Below are 14681 nucleotides of genomic sequence, written 5' to 3' on the forward strand. Positions count from 1 at the left end.
ATGCACCTGGGGATAGGTTGATTGGCAACACTAAATTGGCCCTAGTGTGTGAATGTGAGTGTGAATGTTGTCTGTCTATCTGTGTTGGCCCTGCGATGAGGTGGCGACTTGTCCAGGGTGTACTCCGCCTTCCGCCCGATTGTAGCTGAGATAGGCTCCAGCGCCCCCCGCGACCCCGACGGGAATAAGCGGTAGAAAATGGATGGATGAATGGATTGCATCAAGAAAAATTCCTAGTTTGTGAACCCGTTCTCAAACAATGGCAATAAAAACTATTCTGATTCTGATTCTGAAAAAGCATCAAAGATGTGATATGGACAGATTAGATGTGATGTTGGGTGACCTTTGATGTTGCTTTCTCTGCTCTGCAGGCCCGAGAAGAGCTGCGACCAGTCAGGGAGGACTTTGAGGCCAAGAACAAGCAGCTGCTGGATGAGATGCCCAAGTTCTACCACAGCCGCATCGACTACTTCCAGCCCAGCTTTGAAGCCCTCATCCGAGCGCAGGTGAGTAGGTGTTGTCCCGCCCCCTGAGTCCAGCAGTCTGCAGCCTGGAACTCCATTAAGTCTTCTCTCAAGGCAGCTGCTGTCATTTCCTTCCTTGGCACACTCCTGATTGGCAAACTTGATTATGTGGGGCCCAATGACCATCACCACGTGCTTTGAACTGGCAGGACCTTTAGTCACCAATTGATTCTTCATAATTCAATAGCCTCAATTTGTTTTGGGATGCGGAACACAAAAATCTGTGCTTTACTGGGAGTAAGGCGGTCAGTGGGGAGGTCATGTAATTCACCCTGGGTTCCTATCAATGGGCTGGAACACACCTCCTCCACTCCCAGCAGCACAAAGGATGTCTTTGTCTGCAGCTCTGCTGCCTCCACTGCCGTCCTGCGACTCTTTGAGGACGTGCAGCCACTTGTGCACATTGTTGTGCTTTCTTCTGCAACATGAGCCCTCGTCCTTGTCTTGCTTTCCTGCTACTGCAATGCTGTATCTTTATTTATTGGCGCTTACCAGGAATAATAATATGGATCTCTAAATGATCATTATTTCATAGCAGGAGCCGGCCTCTTTCAAAATGAAATGGAACAAAACCCTAAAAAATATCTTATAATTGGATAACGGCTTTATACAAATTATATTATTAATTATTAAACATCTGTACTCTTAAACTAGGAATATATAAACACATGTGTATATTTTCTTATTTAATGTATGTTTTGAATATATAAAAACAACAACAAAAAACTATTTGTCTAATTTACTTAAATGGTGTTAAATTACAAGGAAATATTGTAATACATTAATGATCTATTAAATATAAACACATGTTTATATTTGTATTGTAGTTTTTCTTATTTACTAAAAACAACAAAAACATTTTTTTTTTTATTGTAATTACTTTTAATTTAATGGTTTTGAATTAGAAGGAAATATTGTAATACATTAATGGTCTGTTAAATATATAAACTATATACTGTATATATTGAGTTATTATAATATTAAAACAACTAAAAAAAACTATTTGTCTAATTTAAATTACTTTTACTTAAATGGTTTTAAATTACAAGGAAATATTGTAATAAATGAATGATCTATTAAATATAAACATGTGCGTATGTTTGTATTGTAGTTTTTGTTATTTACTTTGGGAAAAGGTGTCACACGTCATAAATGTTTGTAACGCATCACTTGTTGGAATTCACATTTTAATAACAATAAACTGCATCTCAGCACTCGTGTAGCCATGATGCCATACTTGGTTGTAGGCAAGACACGACGACCTTGCTACTTAACTGCTCATTGTTGTGTGTGGACGCTGCGTCCATACAAGCTGTACACTGACTACTCCAAAGTATATCTAGCTGTCATTTTGAGAAGGTGCTGCTTACAGTATTTGGGTGAATTGTGTGTTCCTACCAAGACAAAATGGCGTGTCTCCCACATGGAAGCACACGTGTGGTCAGTGTGTGTTTCAAGGGGCAGTACTTCTCCCTCAGATGGCTCCTCTCTCCTCTCTTCTGAGGGGCCCCTGGGAGCCTGACTCATAGCAAGAAGCGTGTCTTTCGACAAACACTCAGTGTCTTGTTGGGATTTGGGGGCGGGGTCACAAGTCACCTGATGGCAAGAAGTTTTTGTGTCCCGATCCGATATTGATATTGGTCTGATACAGGAAGAGAACTTGAAATAACAAGTATCTCAGCGTGTGTACAGACAGTGCAGCCAAGCTCTTCTTCTGTTTGACTCATTTACTAAAGGTGAACATGCTAGGCTACAGGTTACTAGGAGCTAGCGGCTACACAACAGCTAAGCACACAATAGAACTTAAGCAAGACATACTTAATTAATGTCCTTAAATGAGGAATGTTGCAGTGTAAAACAGGCATTATAAACAAATAGGATGTCAAAAAGGATCAATTTTCAGAGTAATTGCGTTTCTTACTTGTAACGATTCATCATCGATTCAAAATCGATAATCATAGCTGTATATTACTTACACATAAAAAGTCTCCAAGGCAGACGTGTATTTGAAAGAATCCAGTAACAAACGTGTCCGCATTTAGCTTACTGTCATGAGCTTAATTTAATGAATTACTGTGACCACTGGGTGTTGGCAAAAAAAACAACATTTGAACAGCGCTTTAAAGGAAATTGTACATTTTTTAAAAATATTCACAAATTTAATGTGTCATTAATAAACTCTAGCCAAAGTCCACTGACAAATGAGTCGCTCCATTCCACCTATAAAACACTCCATCACCCTTTTATATGTACCCTGTAAGTATGTCATGTAGTAACATTCATAATAACATGTCATATTTACATATTTTATACACACACTGTAAGTATATATGTCATGTAGTAACATTCATAATAACATGTCATATTTACATATTTTATATACACACTGTAAGTATATACAGGTAAAAGCCAGTAAATTAGAATATTTTGAAAAACTTCATTTATTTCAGTAATTGCATTCAAAAGGTGTAACTTGTACATTATATTTATTCATTGCACACAGACTGATGCATTCAAATTTTTATTTCATTTGATTTTGATGATTTGAAGTGGCAACAAATGAAAATCCAAAATTCCGTGTGTCACAAAATTAGAATATTACTTAAGGCTAATACAAAAAAGGGATTTTTAGAAATGTTGGCCAACTGAAAAGTATGAAAATGAAAAATATGAGCATGTACAATACTCAATACTTGGTTGGAGCTCCTTTTGCCTCAATTACTGCGTTAATGCGGCGTGGCATGGAGTTGATGAGTTTCTGGCACTGCTCAGGTGTTATGAGAGCCCAGGTTGCTCTGATAGTGGCCTTCAACTTTTCTGCGTTTTTGGGTCTGGCATTCTGCATCTTCCTTTTCACAATACCCCACAGATTTTCTATGGGGCTAAGGTCAGGGGAGTTGGCAGGCCAATTTAGAACAGAAATACCATGGTCCGTAAACCAGGCACGGGTAGATTTTGCGCTGTGTGCAGGCGCCAAGTCCTGTTGGAACTTGAAATCTCCATCTCCATAGAGCAGGTCAGCAGCAGGAAGCATGAAGTGCTCTAAAACTTGCTGGTAGACGGCTGCGTTGACCCTGGATCTCAGGAAACAGAGTGGACCGACACCAGCAGATGACATGGCACCCCAAACCATCACTGATGGTGGAAACTTTACACTAGACTTCAGGCAACGTGGGTCCTGTGCCTCTCCTGTCTTCCTCCAGACTCTGGGACCTCGATTTCCAAAGGAAATGCAAAATTTGCTTTCGTCAGAAAACATGACTTTGGACCACTCAGCAGCAGTCCAGCTCTTTTTTCCAGGGTCAACGCAGCCGTCTACCAGCAAGTTTTAGAGCACTTCATGCTTCCTGCTGCTGACCTGCTCTATGGAGATGGAGATTTCAAGTTCCAACAGGACTTGGCGCCTGCACACAGCGCAAAATCTACCCGTGCCTGGTTTACGGACCATGGTATTTCTGTTCTAAATTGGCCCGCCAACTCCCCTGACCTTAGCCCCATAGAAAATCTGTGGGGTATTGTGAAAAGGAAGATGCAGAATGCCAGACCCAAAAACGCAGAAGAGTTGAAGGCCACTATCAGAGCAACCTGGGCTCTCATAACACCTGAGCAGTGCCAGAAACTCATCGACTCCATGCCACGCCGCATTAACGCAGTAATTGAGGCAAAAGGAGCTCCAACCAAGTATTGAGTATTGTACATGCTCATATTTTTCATTTTCATACTTTTCAGTTGGCCAACATTTCTAAAAATCCCTTTTTTGTATTAGCCTTAAGTAATATTCTAATTTTGTGACACACGGAATTTTGGATTTTCATTTGTTGCCACTTCAAATCATCAAAATTAAATGAAATAAAAATTTGAATGCATCAGTCTGTGTGCAATGAATAAATATAATGTACAAGTTACACCTTTTGAATGCAATTACTGAAATAAATCAAGTTTTTCAAAATATTCTAATTTACTGGCTTTTACCTGTATGTCATGTAGTAACATTCATAATAATATGTAATATATACATGATGTAAGTATATATGCCATGTAGTAACATTCATAATAACATGTAATATATACATAATATAAGTATATATGTCATGTAGTAACATTCATAATAACATGTAATATTTACATATTTTATATACATATTGTAAGTATATGTCATGTAGTAACATTCATAATAACATGTCATATATACATATTTTATATACATACTAAGTATATATGTCATGTAGTAACATATATAATAGATAGATAGATAGTACTGTATTAATTCCTTCAGGAGAGTTCCCTCAGGAAAATGTAAAATAACATGTACGGTAATTTTTACATATTTTATATACACACTGTAAGTATATATGTCATGTAGTAACATTCATAATAACATGTCATAATTACATATTTTATATACAGTACATACTAAGTATATATGTCATGTAGTAACATATATAATAGATAGATAGATAGTACTTTATTGATTCCTTCAGGAGAGTTCCCTCAGGAAAATGTAAAATAGCATGTAATATTTACATATTTTATATACACACTAAGTATATATGTAAAGTAGTAACATTCATAATAACATGCCATATATATACTGTACATGATGTAAGTATATATGTCATGTAGTAACATTCATAATAACATGTAATATTTACAAATTTTATATACACACTAAGTATATATGTAAAGTAGTAACATTCATAATAACATGTAATATATACATGATGTAAGTATATATGTTATGTAGTAAATTTCATAATAACATGTAATATATACATTATGTAAGTATATATTTAATATAGTAACATTCATAATAACATGTAATGTATACATGATGTAAGTATATATGTCATGTAGTAACATTAATAATAACATGTAATATATACATGATGTAAGTATATATGTAATGTAGTAATATTCATAATAACATGTAATATATACATTATGTAAGTATATATTTAATGTAGTAACATTCATAATAACATGTAATGTATACATGATGTAAGTATATATATAATTTAGTAACATTCATAACATGTAATATATACATGATGTAAGTATATATGTCATGTAGTAACATTCATAATAACATGTAATATATACAAGATGTAAGTATATATGTAATGTAGTAACCTACATAAAAACGTGTAATATATACATGATGTAAGTATATATGTCATGTAGTAACATTCATAATAACATGTAATATCTGCATGATGTAAGTATATATGTAATGTAGGAACATTCATAATAACATGTAATATATACATGATGTAAGTATATACTGTATGTCATGTAGTAACATTCATAATAACATGCAATATATACACACTATGTATATATGTCATGTAGTAACATTCATAATAACATGTAATATATACATGATGTAAGTACATATGTCATGTAGTAACATTCATAATAACATGTAATATATACACACTAAGTAAATATGTCATGCAGTAACATTCATAATAACATGTCATATATATGTGATGTAAGTACATATGTCATGTAGTAACATTCATAATAACATGTAATATATACATGATGTAAGTATATATGTAATACAGTAACATTCATAATAACATGTAATAAATACATGATGGAAGTATATATGTCATGTAGTAACATTCATAATAACATTTAATATATACATGATGTAAGTATATATGTCATGTAGTAACATTCATAATAACATTTAATATATACATGATGTAAGTATATATGTCATGTAGTAACATTCATAATAACATGTAATATATACATGATGTAAGTATATATGTCATGTAGTAACATTCATAATAACATGTAATTTATACATGATATGTCATGTAGTAACTAGGGTTGGGCGATATGGCCTTTTTTTAATATCTCGATATTTTTAGGCCATGTCACGATCAGAGGTGGGTAGAGTAGCCAGAAGTTGTACTCAAGTAAGAGTACTGTTATTTTAGAGATTTATTACTCAAGTAAAAGTAAGGAGTAGTCACCCAAATATTTACTTGAGTAAAAGTAAAAAGTATGTTGTGAAAAAACTACTCAAGTACTGAGTAACTGATGAGTAACCTGTTTGTTTAGTGATGACGGCAACAAATAATGCACAAAAACATAAAAATAGCAATGAGCAAATTCAGAGCCAGGAATATCTCTTAAGCAACTAAAACTTAGACTTAGACTTCCTTTTTATTGTCATTCAAATTTGAACTTTACTGTACAGATAAGAACTAAATTTTGTTGCATTAGCTCATGGTAGTGCAGGATAAAAAAGCAATAAGGTGCAGTTATAAATAAATAAATAGGTTACTGTACAGATAAATATATTGCATTTTTCATATGCATCCACGTTTATGGATGTACTGTATGTTATATTGTCTTTTTTATTCCAGCGAGTTAATCTATTTTGGGAGGAGTTGAGGGGATAATTATGATGCGTTCAAGAGCAAACAATAATATATATTAAATAATAATACATTACAAATTTCACCACATCTAGTGTGTGTTTGACAATCATTGGTATCTTTAATCTTTAAACATACAAAAAATTAAGGCAAATTGAGCCACAATAACTTAACAGCACCATAGGCTCAGTAGGCAGAGATTACAAAGGAAAATAAAAAGTTAGCCTTTACGCAAACCATAAACTGATAGGTGTGGGCTGCATCTGGGAACACACTGATTGGTGTTTCTATGCGTGTGTGTGTGTGTGTGTGTGTGTGTGTGTGTGTGTGTGTGTGTGTGTGTGTGTGTGTGTGTGTGTGTGTGTGTGTGTGTGTGTGTGTGTGTGTGTGTGTGTGTGTGTGTGTGTGTGTGTGTGTGTGTGTGTGTGTGTGTGTGTGTATGAGGCTGCAGTACGTTAATAAATGTCCCCACACGATGTACATTTGACAGTGATTCATAGCAGGGAAGCTAACATCAGCCTACGGTGACAGCCAAAATATCTACTAACGTTACTTACCGCGATGTGCTTCCTCAAATTCATGTAAGCTTAAGCTTGTTAATCATGTGACCGCCTGGCTCTGTTTAATTGGTGAAACAGAGTCAAATGTCACCAGTGACTGCATCTGATTGGTGAAACGCAGGCATGCGATAAATCCTACTTTGAAGGTCTGTCTGACAAACCAAAACAAACAAAGCGTGCATTAACAGATCGATAAAAATTAGTAGAGAGTAGCGAGCTGAATGTAGATAAATGGAGCGGAGTAAAAGTAGCGTTTATTCTCTATAAATATACTCAAGTAAAAGTATGTTGCATTAAAACTACTCTTAGAAGTACAATTTATCCCAAAAGTTACTCAAGTAGATGTAACGGAGTAAATGTTGCGCGTTACTACCCACCTCTGGTCACGATACACGATATATGTCTGGATATTTTGACTTTGCCTTGAATGAACACTTGATGCATATAATCACAGCAGTATGATGATTCTATGTGTCTACATTAAAACATTCTTGTTCATACTGCATTAATATATGCTCATTTTAAACTTTCATGCAGAGAGGGAAATCACAACTAAGTCAATTGACCAAAACTGTATTTATTAAACAGTTATTAAGCAGTGGCACAAACATTCATGTCATTTCCAAATAGAAAGTACAAGATTTTCAGAGGGGGCAGCACGGTGGTACAGGGGATAGTGCATGTACCTCACAATACGAAGGTCCTGGGTTTGATCCTGGGCTTTCTGTGTGGAGTTTGCATGTTCTCCCCGTGACTGCGTGGGTTCCCTCCGGGTACTCCGGCTTCCTCCCACCTCCAAAGACATGCACCTGGGGATAGGTTGATTGGCAACACTAAAATTGGCCCTAGTGTGTGAATGTGAGTGTGAATGTTGTCTGTCTATCTGTGTTGGCCCTGTGATGAGGTGGCGACTTATCCAGGGTGTACCCTGCCTTCCGCCCGAAGCAGCTGGGATAGGCTCCAGCAACCCCCGCGACCCCGAATGGGAAAAGCGGTAGAAAATGGATGGATGGAAGATTGTCAGAGACATTTTAAAACAAGCTATGAGTTTACTTTTGTGCATGATGTCACTAAGATGACATATCAAAACAACACTAAATTAAAGTGCACTTTTTGTACAGAACGCCACTACAATAGTTTAAAACAAATAAAGTGCACTTTTGTGCATGATGTCACACAAGATATTTCAATAACTGTCAAAAATGAGCTGCATAATGAGAAATCAAATAGTGTATGTCCTTCGCTATGTGGTAGGTTACTGCGGACGTTATCTCCTTCTGTTGTTGACTATTTTTTTCATACGGTGTTGATGTGGAAATGGTTGCCTCGGCATTTTGTGCGTGTGGCACCCAATGAGATCAGGAACATCACTGAAGATGTGCCCTAGCTTAGCATCAGAAGATGTATCATTACAGCAGGATGGTCTACAAGTTTTAGAAGCAGAGTAATAGTCAAACACTAAGCATCATGTAGCAGTATTGCTAAGTGCTAAACAAGATATACAAACTATGAATATTACAAAAACGATCACTTACTGTACAGTGTCTGCTCCCACGGGGATGTCGACTTTATATATTCCCGTTTAGATGAAGAATTCATCAATTCACCCGTAGGTAAGAAAATAAAAGGTGCCGTAAACTAGCGTTTTTTTCGTGTCTTTCTCGTCCGAGTTGAATGTCAAAGTTGACCAACTTGTCAGATTATGTCCACAACCTTTTACTATGTAGGTGAGATCTATAATCTAGAAGTAACTTTCACCAACTCAGAAGCAATGCAGCAGCTCACCGGCTCAGTATGTCAATAATGTAGCTGCGTAAGCTAGTTAGCCATGTGTGATAACAATGCTGCTAAAAGTACCGTATTTTTCGGACTATAAGTCACAGTTTTTTTCATAGTTTGGCCGGGGGTGCGACTTATACTCAGGAGCGACTTATGTGTGAAATTATTAACACATTACCGTAAAATATCAAATAATATTATTTAGCTCATTCACGTAAGAGACTAGACGTATAAGATTTCATCGGATTTAGCGAATAGGAGTGACAGATTGTTTGGTAAACATATAGCATGTTCTATATGTTATAGTTATTTGAATGACTCTTACCATAATATGTTACGTTAACATACCAGGCACGTTCTCAGTTGGTTATTTATGCGTCATATAACGTACACTTATTCAGCCTGTTGTTCACTATTCTTTATTTGTTTTAAATTGCCTTTCAAATGTCTACTCTTGGTGTTGGGTTTTATCAAATAAATTTCCCCCAAAAATGCGACTTATACTCCAGTGCGACTTATATATGTTTTTTCCCTTCTTTATTGTGCATTTTCGGCCGGTGCGACTTATACTCCGGAGCGACTTATACTCCGAAAAATACGGTAGTTCCTCTGTGTTAGCAGTGATGATAACAATATTGCTAATACTTGTTAATATTCAGGTCACCACATTTAAATGGAGGATATTCGGTGCTTTTTTTTTAGAGGGCTTTATGGCGGAATAATGTACTCCCATTATCTGCATTGTTAGCCACCATTGTAGTTAGAATGCATGAAAACAAGAATTACAGCGCTTCACTTTTTGCACATGTTATGTTACTGCCTTCTTCCAAAATGGAATACATTCATTTCTGTCCTCAAAATTCTACACCTTTTTGATTATGATGCCACAAGCTTGACACACCTGTCTTCGGACAGTTTCCTCTTTGGCAGCACCTTTCAAAGCTCCATCAGGTTGGATGGGAAGTGATGTCTCTGTACATTGCTACATTCACCTTTCCCTCTATCCTGACTCCTCTCCCAGTTCCTGCCACTTAAAGCATCCCCACACCATGATGCTGCACTGTAGGGATGCTATTGGCCTGTGCCTGTGTTCCTCCAAACATGATGCCCGGCCAAAGACTTCAACCTTTGTCTCTTCAGACCCGATCCTTTAGTTTCTCGTGGTCTGAGAGTCTTTCAGGTGCCAACTTTGACTAAGAAATGGTTGTCCTTCTGGAAGGTTCTCCTCTCTCCACAGAGGTGGAGATGCTGCAGTGTTGCAGTTCTGACAGAGTGACCATGGTCTTGGTCACCTCCCTGACTAGGGTCCTTCTCCTCCGATCGCTCAGCTGTAGTAAAAGTCCTGGTGGTTCCAAACTTCTTCCATGTACAGATGATGGAGACCACTCTGCTCACTAAGACCTTCAAGGCAGCAGATGTGTTCTGTACAATGGAGACAATGTAGTCTCAGAGGTCTACAGACTGTTTCTTGGACTTCATGCTTGGTATGTGCTCTGCATGCACTGTAAGGTGTGGACCTTATATACAGACGGGTGTGTGGACCTTATATACAGACAGGTGTGTGGACCTTATATACAGACAGGTGTGTGGACCTTATATACAGACGGGTGTGGACCTTATATACAGACAGGTGTGGATCTTATATACAGACAGGTGTGGACCTTATATACAGACAGGTGTCTAGACCTTATATACAGACAGGTGTCTAGACCTTATATACAGACAGGTGTGTGGACCTTATATACAGACAGGTGTGGACCTTATATACAGACAGGTGTGGACCTTATATACAGACAGGTGTGTGGACCTTATATACAGACAGGTGTGTGGGCCTTATATACAGACAGGTGTGGACCTTATATACAGACAGGTGTGGACCTTATATACAGACAGGTGTGTGGACCTTATATACAGACAGGTGTGTGGACCTTATATACAGACAGGTGTGTGGACCTTATATACAGACAGGTGTGGACCTTATATACCGACAGGTGTGGACCTTATATACCGACAGGTGTGTGGACCTTATATACAGACAGGTGTGGACCTTATATACAGACAGGTGTGTGGACCTTATATACAGACAGGTGTGGACCTTATATACAGACAGGTGTGTGGACCTTAAATACAGGACCTTCTTTACAGACATGTGTGTAGACCTTATATACGGACAGGTGTGTGGACCTTATATACAGACATGCATGGACCTTATATACAGACAGGTGTGTGCCTTATACACAGACAGGTGTGTTCCTTATATACAGACAGTTGTGTGTACCTTATATACAGACAGGTGTGGACCTTATATACAGACAGGTGTGTGGACCTTATATACAGACAGGTGTGTGGACCTTATATACAGACAGGTGTGTGGACCTTATATACAGACAGGTGTGTGGACCTTATATACAGACAGGTGTGGACCTTATATACAGACAGGTGCGTGGACCTTATATACAGACAGGTGTGTGGACCTTATATACAGACAGGTGTGGACCTTATATACCGACAGGGGTGTGGACCTTATATACAGACAGGTGTGTGGACCTTATATACAGACAGGTGCGTGGACCTTATATACAGACAGGTGTGTGGACCTTATATACAGACAGGTGTGTGGACCTTATATACAGACAGGTGTGTGGACCTTATATACAGACAGGTGTGGACCTTATATACAGATAGGTGCGTGGACCTTATATACAGACAGGTGTGTGGACCTTATATACAGACAGGTGTGTGGACCTTAAATACAGGACCTTCTTTACAGACAGGTGTGTAGACCTTATATACAGACAGGTGTGTGGACCTTATATACAGACAGGTGTGGACCTTATATACAGGCAGGTGTGGACCTTATATACAGACAGGTGTGTGGACCTTATATACAGGCAGGTGTGTGGACCTTATATACAGACAGGTGTGTAGACCTAATATACAGACAGGTGTGTGGACCTTATATACAGACATGTGTGTGGACCTTATATACAGACAGGTGTGTGGACCTAATATACAGACAGGTGTGTGGACCTTATATACAAACAGGTGTGTGGACCTTATATAAAAACAGGTGTGGAGACCTAATATACAGACAGGTGTGTGGACCTTATATACAGACAGGTGTGTGGACCTTATATACAGACAGTTGTGTGGACCTTATATACAGACAGGTGTGGACCTTATATACAGACAGGTGTGGACCTTATATACAGACAGGTGTGTGGACCTTATATACAGACAGGTGTGTGGACCTTATATACAGACAGGTGTGTGGACCTTATATACAGACAGGTGTGTGGACCTTATATACAGACAGGTGTGTGGACCTTATATACAGACAGGTGTGTGGACCTTATATACAGACAGGTGTGGACCTTATATACAGACAGGTGTGTGGACCTTATATACAGACAGGTGTGTGGACCTTATATACAGACAGGTGTGTGGACCTTATATACAGACAGGTGTGTGGACCTTATATACAGACAGGTGTGGACCTTATATACAGACAGGTGTGTGGACCTAAAATACAGACAGGTGTGTGGACCTTATATACAGACAGGTGTGTAGACCTAATATACAGACAGGTGTGTGGACCTTATATACAGACAGGTGTGTGGACCTTATATACAGACAGGTGTGTGGACCTAATATACAGACAGGTGTGTGGACCTTATATACAGACAGGTGTGGATACCTAATATACAGACAGGTGTGTGGACCTTATATACAGACAGGTGTGTAGACCTTATATACAGACAGGTGTGGACCTTATATACAGACAGGTGTGGACCTTATATACAGACAGGTGTGTGGACCTTATATACAGACAGGTGTGGACCTTATATACAGACAGGTGCGTGGACCTTATATACAGACAGGTGTGTGGACCTTATATACAGACAGGTGTGTGGACCTTATATACAGACAGGTGTGTGGACCTTATATACAGACAGGTGTGGACCTTATATACAGACAGGTGTGTGGACCTTATATACAGACAGGTGTGGACCTTATATACAGGCAGGTGTGGACCTTATATACAGACAGGTGTGTAGACCTTATATACAGACAGGTGTGGACCTTATATACAGACAGGTGTGGACCTTATATACAGACAGGTGTGTGGACCTTATATACAGACAGGTGTGGACCTTATATACAGACAGGTGCGTGGACCTTATATACAGACAGGTGTGTGGACCTTATATACAGACAGGTGTGTGGACCTTATATACAGACAGGTGTGGACCTTATATACAGACAGGTGCGTGGACCTTATATACAGACAGGTGTGTGGACCTTATATACAGACAGGTGTGTGGACCTTAAATACAGGACCTTCTTTACAGACAGGTGTGTAGACCTTATATACAGACAGGTGTGTGGACCTTATATACAGACAGGTGTGGACCTTATATACAGGCAGGTGTGGACCTTATATACAGACAGGTGTGTGGACCTTATATACAGACAGGTGTGTGGACCTTATATACAGACAGGTGTGTGGACCTTATATACAGACAGGTGTGTAGACCTAATATACAGACAGGTGTGTGGACCTTATATACAGACATGTGTGTGGACCTTATATACAGACAGGTGTGTGGACCTAATATACAGACAGGTGTGTGGACCTTATATAAAAACAGGTGTGGAGACCTAATATACAGACAGGTGTGTGGACCTTATATACAGACAGGTGTGTGGACCTTATATACAGACAGTTGTGTGGACCTTATATACAGACAGGTGTGGACCTTATATACAGACAGGTGTGGACCTTATATACAGACAGGTGTGTGGACCTTATATACAGACAGGTGTGTGGACCTTATATACAGACAGGTGTGTGGACCTTATATACAGACAGGTGTGTGGACCTTATATACAGACAGGTGTGTGGACCTTATATACAGACAGGTGTGTGGACCTTATATACAGACAGGTGTGGACCTTATATACAGACAGGTGTGTGGACCTTATATACAGACAGGTGTGTGGACCTTATATACAGACAGGTGTGTGGACCTTATATACAGACAGGTGTGTGGACCTTATATACAGACAGGTGTGGACCTTATATACAGACAGGTGTGTGGACCTAAAATACAGACAGGTGTGTGGACTTTATATACAGACAGGTGTGTAGACCTAATATACAGACAGGTGTGTGGACCTTATATACAGACAGGTGTGTGGACCTTATATACAGACAGGTGTGTGGACCTAATATACAGACAGGTGTGTGGACCTTATATACAGACAGGTGTGGATACCTAATATACAGACAGGTGTGTGGACCTTATATACAGACAGGTGTGTAGACCTTATATACAGACAGGTGTGGACCTTATATACAGACAGGTGTGGACCTTATATACAGACAGGTGTGTGGACCTTATATACAGACAGGTGTGGAC

The 14681-nt window shown here is 38.5% G+C and overlaps 1 protein-coding gene across 4 annotated transcripts in view; it reads left to right on the forward strand.

The window, feature by feature from the left end:
* The window catches only part of bin3 (bridging integrator 3), a 455445-nt gene that overhangs the window by 437399 nt on the left and 3365 nt on the right, over positions 1 to 14681 (forward strand). For all 4 annotated transcript variants that reach the window (XM_062049501.1, XM_062049503.1, XM_062049500.1 and 1 more), the window contains one exon: positions 372 to 506. In XM_062049501.1, coding sequence (XP_061905485.1) covers positions 372 to 506 — 135 coding nt within the window. The remainder of the gene's footprint in view (positions 1 to 371; positions 507 to 14681) is intronic.

This window comes from Entelurus aequoreus, linkage group LG06, assembly GCF_033978785.1.
Source record: "Entelurus aequoreus isolate RoL-2023_Sb linkage group LG06, RoL_Eaeq_v1.1, whole genome shotgun sequence".
In the NCBI taxonomy this organism is placed as follows: Eukaryota; Metazoa; Chordata; class Actinopteri; order Syngnathiformes; family Syngnathidae; genus Entelurus; species Entelurus aequoreus.